The 15,085-nt window shown below is 39.0% G+C and overlaps 1 protein-coding gene across 1 annotated transcript in view; it reads left to right on the top strand.

Moving 5' to 3' along the window:
• atat1 (alpha tubulin acetyltransferase 1) overlaps nt 1-15,085 on the top strand; it is a 25,275-nt gene extending 10,190 nt beyond the window's left edge. The window contains exons 4-11 of the mRNA XM_037693669.1: nt 3,523-3,580; nt 3,686-3,799; nt 5,854-5,955; nt 8,760-8,805; nt 10,743-10,817; nt 12,486-12,720; nt 14,913-14,998; nt 15,081-15,085. Of these exons, the coding sequence (XP_037549597.1) occupies nt 3,523-3,580; nt 3,686-3,799; nt 5,854-5,955; nt 8,760-8,805; nt 10,743-10,817; nt 12,486-12,720; nt 14,913-14,998; nt 15,081-15,085 (721 nt within the window). The remainder of the gene's footprint in view (nt 1-3,522; nt 3,581-3,685; nt 3,800-5,853; nt 5,956-8,759; nt 8,806-10,742; nt 10,818-12,485; nt 12,721-14,912; nt 14,999-15,080) is intronic.

Raw genomic sequence — 15,085 nt, 5'->3', positions numbered from 1 at the left:
TAATCTTTAATAGATGATAGATTCAGGGCCCACAATTTAAACGATTTCAAGTATTTATTTGTTTATTTTTACATAATTTGGGCCTCCAGCTCATGAAACCCACGAAAACAGGATTTCAAAAATTTTGAATACTGTGGAGAAATCAGCCCACACTTCTCAGTTTTTGCAAGAAAAAAAGAGAAAATTAGGATTTCAACAAATCAATCAAAATATGATACTTTCACAACAATGTCAATCTTCAACTTGGTTGGGAATCCCTTTGCCTTAATCACTGCCTCGATGCGATGTGGCATTGAGGCAATCAGCCTGTGGCATTGCCTGGGAGTTATGGAAGCCCAGATTTCCTTGATGCTTGTTGTTGGGTTAGGGTTAGTTGTTGTTGGATCTGGTGCTCCTCATTTTCCTCTTGAGAATACCTCATAGATTCTCAATGGGGTTTAGGTCCGGAGAGTTGGCTGGCCAGTCAAGCACTGTGGCATGGGCATCAAATTTGGTGCTTCTGGCAGCATGGGCAGGGGCCAGGTCCTGCTGGAAGATGAAATCTGCATCTCTATACAGATCCTCAGCAGAAGGAATCATGAAGTCCTCTAAAGCATTCTGGTAGACTGTTGCAGTGACCTTGGATTTAAAAAAGCAGAGTTTACCAACACCTGCACCGGACATTGCACCACAAATCATGACTGGCTGTGGATATTTCACACTGGACCAAAGCAGTATGGACTCTGTTCCTCACCCTTCTTCTTCCAAACCCTTGGACCTTGATTTCCAAATGAAAGGCACACTTTACTTTCATCAGAAAAGAGGACTGAGGAACCCGACAGTTGTAGCCCATCTCCCGGATGCATCTGAATGTGGTGGTTTTTGAAGCTGTGACTCCCGCCTCATTCCACTCGTTCTGGATCTCTGCCAGATTCTGGAATCTTCTCTGTTTGATAATCCGCTGAAGCCCACGGTCATCTTTTTTCCTGGTGCATCTTCTCCTGCCACATTTTGCCCTTCCACTAGACTTTCCATTGATATGCTTGGACACAGCACTCTGTGAACAGCCAGCCTCCTTAGCTATGAACTTTTCTGGCTTACCCATCCTATGGAGGGTATCAATGATGGCCTTCTGGCCAGTTATGTCTGCAGTCTTCCACATATTGAACCAAATTGAGACAATTATACCAAACTGAAGCAATTTAATGACACCTGGGGAAACTTGTGCAGGTGCTTTGAGTTTAGTAGATGATTAGTGTGTCACACTCAGTTTAAAACATTCATGTCCTGCAACATTTGGGCTGATTTCTCCACAGTATTCTAATTTTTTGAATTCCTGTTTTTGTGGGTTTCATGAGCTGGAAGCCCAAATTATGTAAAAATAACCAAATAAATACTTGAAATTGTTTAACTTATACTAATAAATATTATTATTTTTTAATAGAATTAAGGAAGTTAAACAACTTTTCCATGATATTCAAATTTTTTGAAAAGGGTCTGTACATTTGTGCAATGACAGAGGTTGTTCAGTTGAGAAAACAGCAACAAACTAAACAGAGTCATGCTAAAGTGTGGAGGTTTAATATTTTACAATACATTTCCTCATGCATAAAGCTGTGTCATTCTTGATTTAGTAATGGGATATCTTCTACAACACATGAGAGAAGTGAGAGTGTGCCGTCTCTGCTGAGAGCTTTTCTCCTGCATCTCTCTTTGGCCTCTAAGGAAAAGAGTGAGAGTTCTATAACGCTGTTCTCCATCCTCACCACTAATTGCAGTCTCTTCCTGTCAGTTACACCAGTTACTGCACCAGGATGTAATACAGCTGCTCAGGATGCTCCCAGTGGTACACTGGTGATGAGGATAGAGGTGGAAAGTTCACTCAATTTAGTCTCCTGAGCAGGTGCAGCTTCTGCTGGGCTTTCTTGATTAGCTGTGCGGTGTTGAGATTTTAAGAAGGACCTCGATGATGCAACCCCCACACACCTTTTCTCCCAATGTTTCGAGCTGCTGATCTTTTCCTCATGGTGGGATGTTCAGCCTTTTAGCTTTATGGACTGTAAAGGACATATTTTTGCCTCTACATAACCTCACAAGCTGTTCCACCCCTGCAAGGTCTTTAGTCATCAATTCTTTCTTTAAACTTTGCTTCTAAAGAGACAAAGTGTTTTGTAATATTTTAAAGTGATTTTTAGCAGCAACTCTAACTAATTTCAACTAAACAGGTCATTCTAACAAAATTGTTGTTGTTATTTAAGTCACCTAACCCTGACTTCTGAATCATTCAGGCATATAAAGTCCTGAACTTAAGGAATGGACCATTGTTGTGTCAGCATATGACAGACAACAGTCAAGATTTATTAGATCTTTAGACTTTTTATCACTAGTAGCTGCAGAGACACACATTTCTATGGTTTTGGTTAAATCCATTAGAAATATCAAATATCATACAGTTTATATATACAAGATAGGATTTTTAGCTTTAAGAAGGCCACTCAGATTAGTATTAGTTGAAATTTTAGCATACAGTAGATATTATGACTTTCAAATATGTTTTATTTGCTGCAGTTTTTTATTTAAATATGTGACTCATGTCTGCGTTCCCCTGTTTTAAGTCCACAATGCACAAAATGCTGTCATGGTCAGGTTCATTAACTGGACAGAAAACAGCTCAGGTATCAAGAGAAACTGAAATAGTTTCAGAAAGCTGAAAGGAAGAGCTCATGACCCTCAGAAGTTTCTTTAACTTTTTGACAGTTAGTAATCCTTTGAGGAAAGATCGACCACCTTACGTAACTGCTTAAAGGTACTATTTTTTTCAAATACTTTTTCTTCAATAAACTAGACAGTCTTTTAGACTTTGACTATTTCAGCCTGAAATAAAAGGTACATTTTATTTCTTTGTTTGTTTGTACTAAATGTTTCCTTGTGCAACATGCAAGTGAGATTTTTCTTTTTAAATCCAAACTAAAACAATTCTATTGGACAAGATGAGAGTAACGGCCATCCGGGAAAGACGTATCTCTTCAGGGTGAGTTGCAGCACGTCCCGCTAATTTTTTACAGAGGCTCTCAAACATAAAAAGTGAGCTTTACGAGTGAGCTTTAATAAAAATCAAAAAGAGATAGCAGCCTTATTAAAAAAAACACCTTACTGAAAGAAATACATTCTGATGATGATGAATATATCTTTAAAAATGCATTTATAATGGGATTTCTCTATGATCAGTTTTTCTCCTGAGGAACACTAGAGAATAAAAATGTGTTAATTGACTGCATCAAAAAATACATAATTAAATGAATAAAACACGGACAAAACTAAATGCGTGGCTGATTTTTATTTTTATTTTTTTCCCACAAGACCATGTGGGTGTTAAACAATTACTAGAAAATTTGACTCCTTGGAAGAGATATATAAGGAAATATAGTTTAAAACTTTTGCACAGTCCTGTTTATATACTGTCCCAGACACACACAGAAGTTATACAAAATTAAAAACTAAGCTCATGCGTTGCTCTGAGCTGCTCTTTCTTCTTCCAAACAGAGGTCGTGGTGTGGCTGTGGGATTTTTGAAAGTAGGGTACAAGAAGTTGTTTCTGCTCGTAAGTCAATTATTTACTTTCACTTTATCACTTTCACGTTTTGGCACGCCTTGTTGACCGTATGCTTGTTTGAAGCTTTCCTTCCTCTCTTAACTTTTCTTCTAGAATCAACAAGGTGTGCACATAGAGGCAGAGCCACTGTGTGTTTTGGATTTCTACGTTGCAGAAAATTTGCAGCGACATGGCTATGGGCTGGAGCTGTTTAATTTCATGCTGCAGGTAAACATTTTGATTGCTTGACAGGAAATTTGGTTCATAAAGATTACGAACGCAATTAGCGATGCAAGGCGGCCCTGGTAAAGTCCAACTTCTGGCATGAAACAAGCCTGATTGACAATGTGAGCTAAGCTGTCACTCTCGTTGTACAGAGACTAAATGGTCTGAAGAAAGACGTCTAATGCCCGTACACCCTACAAGACCCTACACAACACCACAGTGGGTACAGTGGGAAGTTTTTCCCCAAAACAACAAAATACAGACTTGAACTCCCTAATCCATACCTCAGTTTTTGAAGATATGTCAGCTGGGTTGGAAAGATCGTCAAAGTAGTCCTACCACTAAATCTGAATCCTTATTGTCCTCTGTCATGGAGCGAAGAAGAGGAATTGGAGAAACCCTTCATCCATCCAGCAATGCATGTTGTGAGCATAACTTGAAAAATAAATGAGGTATCCACTTCAGTTTTGGTGTGTGGCTGCATGGAGGCGTTAGAAACGTCACTATCAAAAGTTGGGTTGCCACGTCAAAATCCAAGATGACCACCACCATATATGCATTGCCTGGCCCAAAAAAAATGTCACCACCAAAAAAAAAGGTCACATTAATATTTCGTTGGACCGCCTTTAGCTTTGATTACATCATGCATTCACTGTGGCATTGTTTCAATAAGCTTCTGCAATGTCACAAGATCTATTTCCATCCAGTGTTGCAATAATTTTTCACCCAGATTTTGCATTGATGATGGCAGATTCTGACCACTGCGCGAAGCCTTCTCCAACACATCCCAAAGATTCTCAATGGGGTTAAGGTCTGGACTCTGTGGTGGCCAATCCATGTGTGAAAAGGATGCCTCATGCTCACAGAACCACTCTTTCACAATTCGAGCCTGATGAATCCTATTGTCATCTTGAAATATGCCCGTGCCATCAGGGAAGAAAAAAATCCATTGATGGAATAACCTGGTCATTCATTGTATTCAGGTAGTCAGCTGACCTCATTCTTTGAGCTGAACCTAGACCTGACCAACTGCAGTAACCCCAGATCACAGCACTGCCCACACAGACTTGTAGAGTAGGCCACATTTCTTCCTTGAAGACGATGGGTCCCCACTATCCTTCCAGTTTTTAATGATGTGTTGGACAGCTCTTAACCTAATTTTAGTAGTTTCTGCAATCTCCTTAGATGTTTTCTCTGCTTGATGCCAATAATTTGACCCTTCTCAAACAGACTGACATCTTTTCCACGACCACGCCATGTGTCTTTCAACATGACTGTTTAAGAAATGAGAAGGAACTCATTGCACCAGTTGGGGTTAAATAACTTGTTGCCAGCTGAAAAATAATCACCCATGCAGTAATTATACAATAGGAGGCTCATACCCATTTGCTTGGTTAAATCCAGGTGGCAACTTTTTTTTTTTTTTGGCCAGGCGGTGTGTGTATATATATATCCATCCATCCATTATCTTTACCTGCTTCTTCCTTTTCGGGTCACGGGGTATATACAGCATATATATTTTTCTTTTGGACACTCCCTTCTTCAGGGGCTGCCACAGCGAAGTGCCTATATCCAGCAATCGATGTGCGAGAGGCGGGGGACACCTGGACAGATCGCAAGTCCATCACGGGGACACATAGAGACAAACGAGACAAACAACCATTCACTCTCTCACTCACACCTAGGGACAATTTAGAGTTACCAATCAGTCTATCATGCATGTTTTTGGTCTGTGGGAGGAAACTGGAGTACCCAGAGAAAACTCACACAGGCACAGAGAGAACATGCAAACTCCACCCAGAAAAGTCCTGGACCAGGATTTGATCTGATGACCTTCTCGCTGAGAGGCAACAGCTCTACCAACTGATCCACCGTGCCCTCAAAAAATGTTTGAGGCAAAGCTGATGTGTCAAAAAGCAAAAGACGTTTCATGTTATGGTCTTCTTCAATTGAACTGTTTTTTTTAGATAACTTGAAAATGCTGTTTCACTCTGTACCACTTTACTACGATTAGTGATAACTGTCAGTGAAGTTCCACATTTCTTGTCTCACTATAGCACAAGAATGTAGAGCCAGTACAGATGGCGTATGACAGGCCCTCACCCAAACTCCTGGCTTTCCTGGCCAAACATTACAGCTTAATGCAAGGCGTTCCTCAGGTAAGGGATTTCAAGTCTGTTTGCCTTTTGCTAATCCCAGAAATTTGTTTTCTCTATTCATTATTAGTTTAAAGATGGCAGGTAGGATGAAATGTTGGTAATGGTTCTTTAACATGACTTTGAGAGTGGTTGCTTCCTTCTTTTAGTGGTTATAATTAGTCAACGACACTTCCATCCCCTTTTCTGGTGGTTTGAAGGCTCCTAAGTCATTCTTATTATGAAATAGAAATACAGGCTTTGTTGTGGAGCCATTCAAGGTGGGGTTCAGAATATTTAAATGTATTTTTCCCAAATTCAAAATGACTTATCTGTACAGTCAAAAGGAACAAGGCTTGTCCAATACGTTTTTGTAAGATGTAGCTTTTAAGATTTAAAAGTAAACAATCCTTGAACCTTAAAGCATTCCAACTTTATAAGACAATGAAAAAATATGATTCAGACCTTTAAGGTTTGTAACAAACCTCATAGTTTTATGGCAGACTGTAAAAGTCAGCATGTTAAAAGAGTCATGTATAAATTACATCTCCATAATTCAGCAGACATGAACGTGGGAGATGTCATTTTTATCTTTAAAAGAAACACAAGACTTCACTCTAAAGAAGTAGCTGAGTTTTATCCTGAGCTTTTGCCTGCAAGGGGATGTGAGACTTCAAGATCAGAGTATTATCCTTCAGAATTTACATGTATTTATATTTACACTAATTCAGTTGCAGAGCCAAAAAGAGTTCTAGTAAATAGAACACTTAAAAAGGTAAAAATTTCAATCGGAAAGCATTTTTAGTGTTATTTTCTCAGCATTCAAATAAATTAAAAATTGTGTCTGATAAGGTATGGATGCAACATATATCGCTTTATCCTCAGCATATATGTAGACATTAGGGTTTGAAATGTTGCTGTGAAGACTTAAAATTCAAAATAAATCAAAGTGGTCCCAGAACTCCTCCAAGGGGAACATCTTTGACTACACAAATGAAGCTGTAAGTAATAATTTCTACCATCACACGCTCAAATTTGTTGAGAGAATACATTTTTAACATATTACATAGAGGACTTTTAACAAAACATGAAGGAACAAAACATACAACTAAGATCCGTTTTCTTCCGTACGTCTTTCAGAACAGAACTCATTCTTCAGTTTTTGTTCTATTTCAACAATTCATGTCTCAAAAGGTTCAGCTTATTCAAGACATTCCTGCTGTGACTTGTGGTATTTGTGCAGTTTTTACTTTTTGAAATAATTACAGTAGCTTTGTCAGTCATATTTTTATTAATGAAAATGAATGGAGTTCTCTTCACATCCTTCAGACTTTTTGTGCTGTTTACAACTTTTTCCTGCTCATTTCAGCTTTGGTTCTGCTTCAGCTGTTTTCTTTTTTTTTCCTGCTAATTTAAACTTTTTCTGCTTTTTCAGCTCCTTTTTAGGTATTTTTCTGCTAATTTGAGCTTTTTTTCTGCTTTTTATTCTTGCCAGTTTCTGCCTTTTGTGGTTCGTTCTGATTATTTCAAGTTCTTAAACCTTTTCAGTTACTGTTTTTTGCTAATTTCATGGTTTTTAATATATTCAGCCTCTCTCTGCTTATTGCTGCTTATTCTGCTAATTTCTGCTGTGTTTCTGCTGCTTTCCCTTTTAATTGTCCTGCTTTCAGCAAATGTCCTCTGTTCAATTTCAACTCACATTAAACGTTTAGAGATGAAAAAATTTCATCTAGTTTCGGTTATTTTGAATTAACTGAAGACGTTTTAAAGACGTATTTGGACACCCAGATAATAAACCATTGCAATAGTCCAGTCTAGACGTGACAAATGCATGAACCAGTTTTTCTGCATCATTTTTAGATAAGATGTTTCTAATTTTGGCGATATTACGTAGATGGAAGAAGGCAGTTCTAGTAACGTTTTTAATGTGGGGGATAAAAGACATGTCTTGATCAAAAATAACACCAAGATTTTTAACATTAGAGCTGGAGGACAGATTAATGCCATCCAAGGAGGGAGAACGACTGAAAATGCATTCCTAAGATGCTCAGGTTCAAAAACCAAAACCTCAGTCTTGTCTGATTTTAAAAGCAGAAAATTTAGGGTCATCCAGGTTTTTATGTCTTTAAGACATGCTTGTAGTCTAAGGAGCTGATTGGATTCATTGGGTTTTATGGACAAGTATAACTGTGTATCATCAGCATAACAATGAGAATTTATCCCATTTTGTTTAATAACTTTACGTAATGGAATCATAAAGTAAAGCATAGTTCAGATTATTCTATCTATTCTATTATTTTATTGTTATGTTATTCTGTTATAGCCATTCAGCAGTAAGCACTCACACTGCATTGTCACAGGAAATGCCATTTCTCTAGTTTAAATATTGTTTTCTATATCCAATCATCACAAAAGTATTTTTTTTCTCCTCACTGAATAAAGGTCTCTGCTTTCTTAGATACGTACAGGGATGTACAGCCTCTATATACTTGTAAATGTTCCACATTTTGTGATGGAAAAACCTTGTCACGGATTGCATCAACTTGGCAGAATACCATGAACTAGAAGCCAAGAGAGGATCACGCAAGTCGTTTTGTTTCCGACAGTCACGTGCACTTGTTAAACTTGTTAAACTGGTTTGTCTTTGCTTTCCATGGGGCAGAAGTCCTGACCTTTCTCCTTATCTGATCAAAAAGTTTTACTAATTCACAGCAATGAAACAAGACATGCTTCAACAGTTACACAAAGACCAACTTAAATACATGTTTTTGGTGCTCTACTGTACTTAAATCAAAAATTCTCATCATAATTTATTGTCTTTTGTGCAGGTTAATAACTTTGTTGTGTTTGAGGGCTTCTTTCTCAACAGAACAGGTAAATTTTACACCATTATTTTATTGTTCAAGTTTTAGTAAAAGTAATGGACTGTACTTGTATAGCGCCTTTCTATCTTGTCGAGACACTCACAGCTCTTTACAACACAATCTGTGTCCTCATTTACCCAGTCATACTGCACTGCACTACTATATTTATACAAAGAATAATCAGAGCTTTATCACATTCATACACCGATGGGACACACATCAGAGGCAATGAGGGGTTCAGTGTCTTGCCCAGAGGCACTTCGGCATGTGACTGCTGGTGGAATCAAACCCCAAACTCTTGCATTGGTGGACGACTGCTCTAACCACTCAGCCACAGCTGCCCAGAGTACTGATGCAGGCGTTGTTTTTCTTTTTGATAACCCTGACATTGGGGTGTAACCAAGCAGCTGCTTTTAAACATGACCTCCCAGTGGATTTAGTTTTGGCTTTTCCTTATTTTCACAAACTTTCTTCTGTGTATTTTTTATTTTATTTTATTTTTTTAATGGACTCCCAGAATAAACTCAAGACATTTTTGACTACATGACATTAAATGGGGGCCGAGATGGTGTAGAGGCAGGGCAGCCGGCTTGGGACCCGAAAGTCCCAGGTTCGATCCCCAGTCACTGCACATCACGTGGCGTCTCTGAGCAGCACGTCTCATCCCCAAAATGCCCCCCGGGCGCCCTCAATAGCTGCCCACTGCACCACCTGGTGGTGGATGGGTTAAATGCAGAGACTAATTTCGCCATTGTATGGAAACATACAGTGCTGACATTGTGATGACATTATTATTAATATTATTAAATTCAGTTACATAATATTTTGCATACAAAAGTTTTGTAATAAACTTGTCCCCCATTGCGGAGCGAAGAGGAGGAATTGGAAATACCATCTGTCCATCCATATTATGAACAAGATAACATGAAAAACAATGGAGGTACCAACTTCCATTTTGGTGCGTGGATACATCCAGGCGTACGAAAGATCACCATTGAACATTGGGTTGCCACGTCAAAATCAAAGATGGCCGCTGCTATATATAAACCTTATGAGCTGGATAACTTGATGGCTCTATCTATCTGTCTGTCTGTCTGTCCGTCCTCCAGCCAGCCATTCATCTATCCCGCTATCTATCTATCTGCCTGCCTGTCTGTCTACCATTCATTTATTCAATTCAATTCAAAAACAATTTATTAACACCAGAGGGAAATTAAATGTTGTGGTAACTCATCATCCTGGGTTCATTAAAGAGTTGTTCTAGATGCTGATGGCTGTGGGCAGGAAGGATCTCTTGTAGCGGTCTGTCCTACAACGGATCTGAAGAAGCCTCTGACTGAAGACACTCTGCTGTTGTATGACAGTCTGATGAAGAGGGTGCTGAGGGTTGTCTATAATGTTCTTCATTTTATGAAGAATCCTTCTTTGTACAAGCATCTCCAAAGGTTCTAGAGGAGCCCAAGTTCCATTCATTCAGTCATTCAGGTTTACTTAATTCTCTGTTCAACTCCAGTCCAGAAAAACACTCATCTGTAAGACTACAAATATTTACTATTCAAACCGCTCGGAAATGGGGGACATCAGTGTACTGCTCGTTTATGCAGCAAAAGTTTTTCGTTTATTTATTTATGTTTACATTTTGGTTGTTTGTGTAAAAATGACAATCAATCATCCTGATTAGAAATGTAAGCTTTGAATCGTTCAGTCAGTCCAGAAAAAGGATAAAAATGACTGAAACTGTTGTTCTGCTTGTAATATGTTGCATCTGAAAACCAGAATAAGTATGATTAAAACCGTTTTATGTTGAATTCTCTCATATTCTAATGCTTTGTTGAAGAAGTAGTAGTGACATTTGTTTTGGTTTATCAAATGTATACTTTAGATGATGTTACTGTAAAGCTGGAGGAAAAAACATGTTCTCTTCTGGGTTTTCTTTTCTTTTTGTAGCCAACCAGCTGAGAAAGGCTCCCTACAAAAAGCCAGACGGAGAGATTAAGCCTTACTCTTTGATGGAGAGAGACGGTAAATCTTTACTTCTCTCAACAAATACTGCTTGTAGTAAAGTGATCTTTACAATGATGGTGTCCTTTAGGAGCACTGCAAACGACTCTAAATATGTAAGTGTGGCGATGTTTACAAGTCTAAAACAAAATGACGCATGGAGAAAAATATGTGAAGGTTTCACAGACAATTACAGAACAACCTAAAGCAGGGCTATCCAACTGGTGGTCCGTGGGCCACTTCCAGCTCACGGGTGACTTCAGTCCGGCCCACCAGAGTTCACCCCCCAAAAAATAAAAAAAATTTTTTTTTTTGGTTCTTGGTTTTGGTTCTGTTTATTGCATTTATGATTCAATGTAATAAACTAATTTAAAAGGTAACAGATCATTGTAATACTTGGTTTATTTACGTAATAATGACTTTAATTGCCCATGAGCTGCTGGCTTTCAGAAACTGTGGCCTCCTGAGCAGTTCTGTTGAATAGCCCTGAGCTAAAATTTTGTGTGGCAGTAGCTGAGACCGATCACCAACACATATTCTGAGTTCTACCATGTATCCTGAGATCATGATATCATTCACAATTGTTAACTTAGACAGCTGTATCTCTGTCCTTTGTTATCATGAAATGTGAACAGCTTCAAGGACTGCCAGATCTTTACATATTTTATAGGTGCTCCAGTTTCCTCAATTTGTCTAAAGTTGCAAACCTTTCCCTCGTTATAGAGTTTTAAGAAGCATACTTTTTTACTGTCCACATCTTATTTATATATTTAGCCCAATATCTGTTAAATTTGTATTTATTCATTTAAGCTTTATTTATACATGCAGTCTCATTGAATCACGAGGACTCGTTTTCAAGAGAAACCTGTTTTAGACAGTCAACATATAGCGTACAGACAACAATATACAGCAATAAAAGCAAGTAAAACAATAGTGTTATAAAAACAATAAAATCAAGGTGCCATATAAAACAATGTAAAATACTAGAAACAAGAACACATTTGCTTTTTTGTTTCTGTTGACCTTATCAAATGTTTAAAATCCCTTAAAGAAATCAAAGTGGACAGCTTCAGATCTTGTTGCAAGGTGTTCCAGGTTCCAGGAGCAGAGTAAGAAAAGGCTTTTTTTGCAGAGTTCAGTCTGCACTGATGGGACGCTGCAGGTAATGACAATTACCAGAGTTATAGCCATTTTGTGTTGGCTGTGGTTGTATGGCAGTGGCAGCCATCTTGAAATTAGTTGACTCCAAGTGTAGATGCACAACCAATGTTTACTTTCTGAGAGTGTCATTATAATGTGTCAAGTGGTTCGTGAGATATTTTGCTAACAGATTTCATTGACTCCAATAGTGAATAGCAAAGTTTAAATAATAACTAATCTTGTGCGATCAATTAGTGTTCAGACTATATATGTTGGGGATGACTCTTGGCTAGTGCTAAGCTAGTGACATGCAATACAGATGCACTAGCTAAAAAGCTATGACTATGGTGGTAGTGCTCCATCTCCACTCGCGCTGAGCCGTCTCCACCCCTCGCTCGAAAGCTGTCGGTGCAAACAGCACTCAACACAGACGTGTCTCTGTTTCTTTTACCATACACTTGTATGATTTTTTTTGGATATAAAACAGATTGTTTTAGTTGTTCTTAGAATTACATTATATGTATTTTTTTATTTATTTTATTTATCCAGTGGTGCATCAAGAACATGGAACTCTTCCTTGGCCCTTTGCTCATCCTCAGTCCCCTCAGCGGTTAGCATCGTCACAACGCTCCTACTCTGTCAGCGTGGAATCCTCCCCCAGCAGGGTGCTGCCTCCATCCTCCTCCCCCAGCAGAATGTTACCTCCATCCTCCTCCCCTGAGAACAGCAGGGACCAGAGTGTACAGCTGCCCCACATAGAGCGCTGCAGGACGAGACGCAGCAAGTAAGACCTGACTCTTCTCATCATCTCTTTCAGTAACAGGCTTATAAGTGAAAATGTTACCTGTACTCGTAAGCTTTGATGGAAATGATGTTATGTCAGAAAGTTATCAATAGTACCTTATGAGCCAAGACATAAGTCAAACATTTGGGGTATAGATGAAAGGTCAAAAATCTTCATCCAGGCTAGACTAAGGGCTTGTTTTATGTTGTTTTTCAGACTTATAAATCAACTTTTTGAAAACCGCAGACAGGTGTGGAAAGACTACAGTAGCTCATATCAAACCTCGACACCTGTTTAATTGTCCCCCCCCATCTCGGAACTGACAGAGGGGGAATTCAAAATACCGCCCGTCTGTCCATGCATGTTGTGAGCGTGATAACTTGAAAAATAAGTGAGGTACAAATTTCCATTTTGGTGTGTGGCTACAAAAAAAATTTTTTTTGGAAAAATAGGTTGCCATGTCAAAATCCAAGATGGCCACCACCATATATGTATGTAAATTGGCTACCCCTATCATTTGAGGAAACTACGCATTCTAGTTTTTATATGCCTTAAAGGTACAGTACTTTCTTATCTAATGGGGAAAACTTCCAACGCACATGCACCAAGCTGGGGGGCTAGACCCACACCAGCTCGGCGTCTCTCATCATGGGTAACTCCAGAGTGGAATAAGGTCCAGCCCCTCTCAAGGAGATTGGTTGTGGAGCCCATGCTGTGCGTTGAGGTGATCACGCCCAACTATATGTAGTCAGTACCTCTCAACCTCATGCACAAGCTCAGGCTCCTTCCCCACCAGAGATGGGTGCTATGTGTTGTCATCATTGTATGTTCCCATACAGTGACAAAATTAGTTCTCTGCATTTAACCCATCACACATGAAATACACCCAGGTGGAGCAGTGGGTAGCTATGTAAGCACCCGGGGAGCAATTTGGAGATTGCGTGTCTTGCTCAGAGACACCGCGACATGTGGGAATAGCGGGAAGTCGACCCGCGACTTTTTGGTCCCAAGTCGACTGCCCTACCTCTACCACATCTTAGACCAGGTGACGGTCCATGTCCCAAGAGCCAGCTTTGGTAATCCAGGGTCAGAGCTCCAAGGCCTTTGGTATTCCACTCAGCAAAAAGTCCCCAGACCTGAACATAAAGTAGTTAATTAACTTGAAAGTTTCTTGTGGTTTCTCAGAAATGAGCAGTGGGTGCTTCATCACAAGAAGAAGACAAAACTGGATTGTCATAGAAACGTTGCATCTCATTCTCAACATTCTCCGAGGCTCCATTTTTGTGGACAAGGAGAATTCCTTTTGTGCATTTTGAGAAGCAAGCATATTTAATAAAGTTATAATTCAGACAGGATTGCTACACATGCTGTTGCACTGGTCATCATTTAAAGTAAAGGGTTTTGGTGTAGAAATCCAGTCAGGTCTGCTCAGCTTCGTTGCTGTATTTCTCTTTTGTCTACTCAAATACATCACTGTCTTGGTGGATCACAGCTTCTAACAGTGTCTATTTCTTTCTCTTTCCCTTTCATGTTATTTTGTTTGTTTGTTTGTTTCATCCAATCTATCTCCTTTTTTGGTTTGATGAATTCTGTGTAAATTGTTTTCCATCAACATTATTTTATAACACATCTTTAGTTCCCTCAATAGATCTCAGTTGGGCTTCTATTGATCAGATGGACACTGCTGCCTAGTCAGTCCTCTTTAAGGAAAGGCAGAGCTTGAGAGACTGCCTGATTGTGAGACCTGGAAAATGGATTGTTGCTTCCGTTAGAATAAATATTTGATTCCATCAAGGAGAAAAAGGAGGCTCAATTTTTTTGTTTTAGTTCTTAACTCATTACTGGAGATCAAGAAGCTCAATATCTGCTTGCCTTTTTTTTAACCCAATAAACCATCTGCCACAAAACATTACTTTCAGACTGCCTGTTGTTACTCAACTCAAAACGTGAATTAATTTAAATTTAAAAGAAAATATTACAGCTTCAGGATAACTTATGTATTTTAGTTGGATTTTATTTGTGCATTTTTCTGTTGTCCCAGTTTTTGTTGTGTAATTAGCCCATTTTATCCTTTGTTTTTCTACCATTGGTTTGTACTTTCTTCTCCCTGTTGTTCATTTTTTTCCCCTTCTTTGTATCTTGTTTGATTTTGGTTTTCTCCCTCATTCGATCTCGCTGCTGTGGACTTTCAGCCAACAGGGTTTAGCTGCCAGATCAAATCTGTACAGCAGACACATGGACAGCTGGACGTTTGGACTGCTGGACAGACACTTGTCAGGTAAGGTGTTAAAATCATCCCTCTGAGACTTATAAATGTCACTTATACTGGCATTATGCGATCTCACTGTCTTATTTGTCAGGTTAA

The sequence above is a fragment of the Nematolebias whitei genome, chromosome 19, assembly GCF_014905685.2.
Source record: "Nematolebias whitei isolate Nwh7 chromosome 19, NemWhi1, whole genome shotgun sequence".
Lineage (NCBI taxonomy): Eukaryota > Metazoa > Chordata > Actinopteri > Cyprinodontiformes > Rivulidae > Nematolebias > Nematolebias whitei.
The sequence above is the reverse complement of the archived record's forward strand: the minus strand, read 5'-3'. Positions and strand labels throughout refer to the sequence as shown.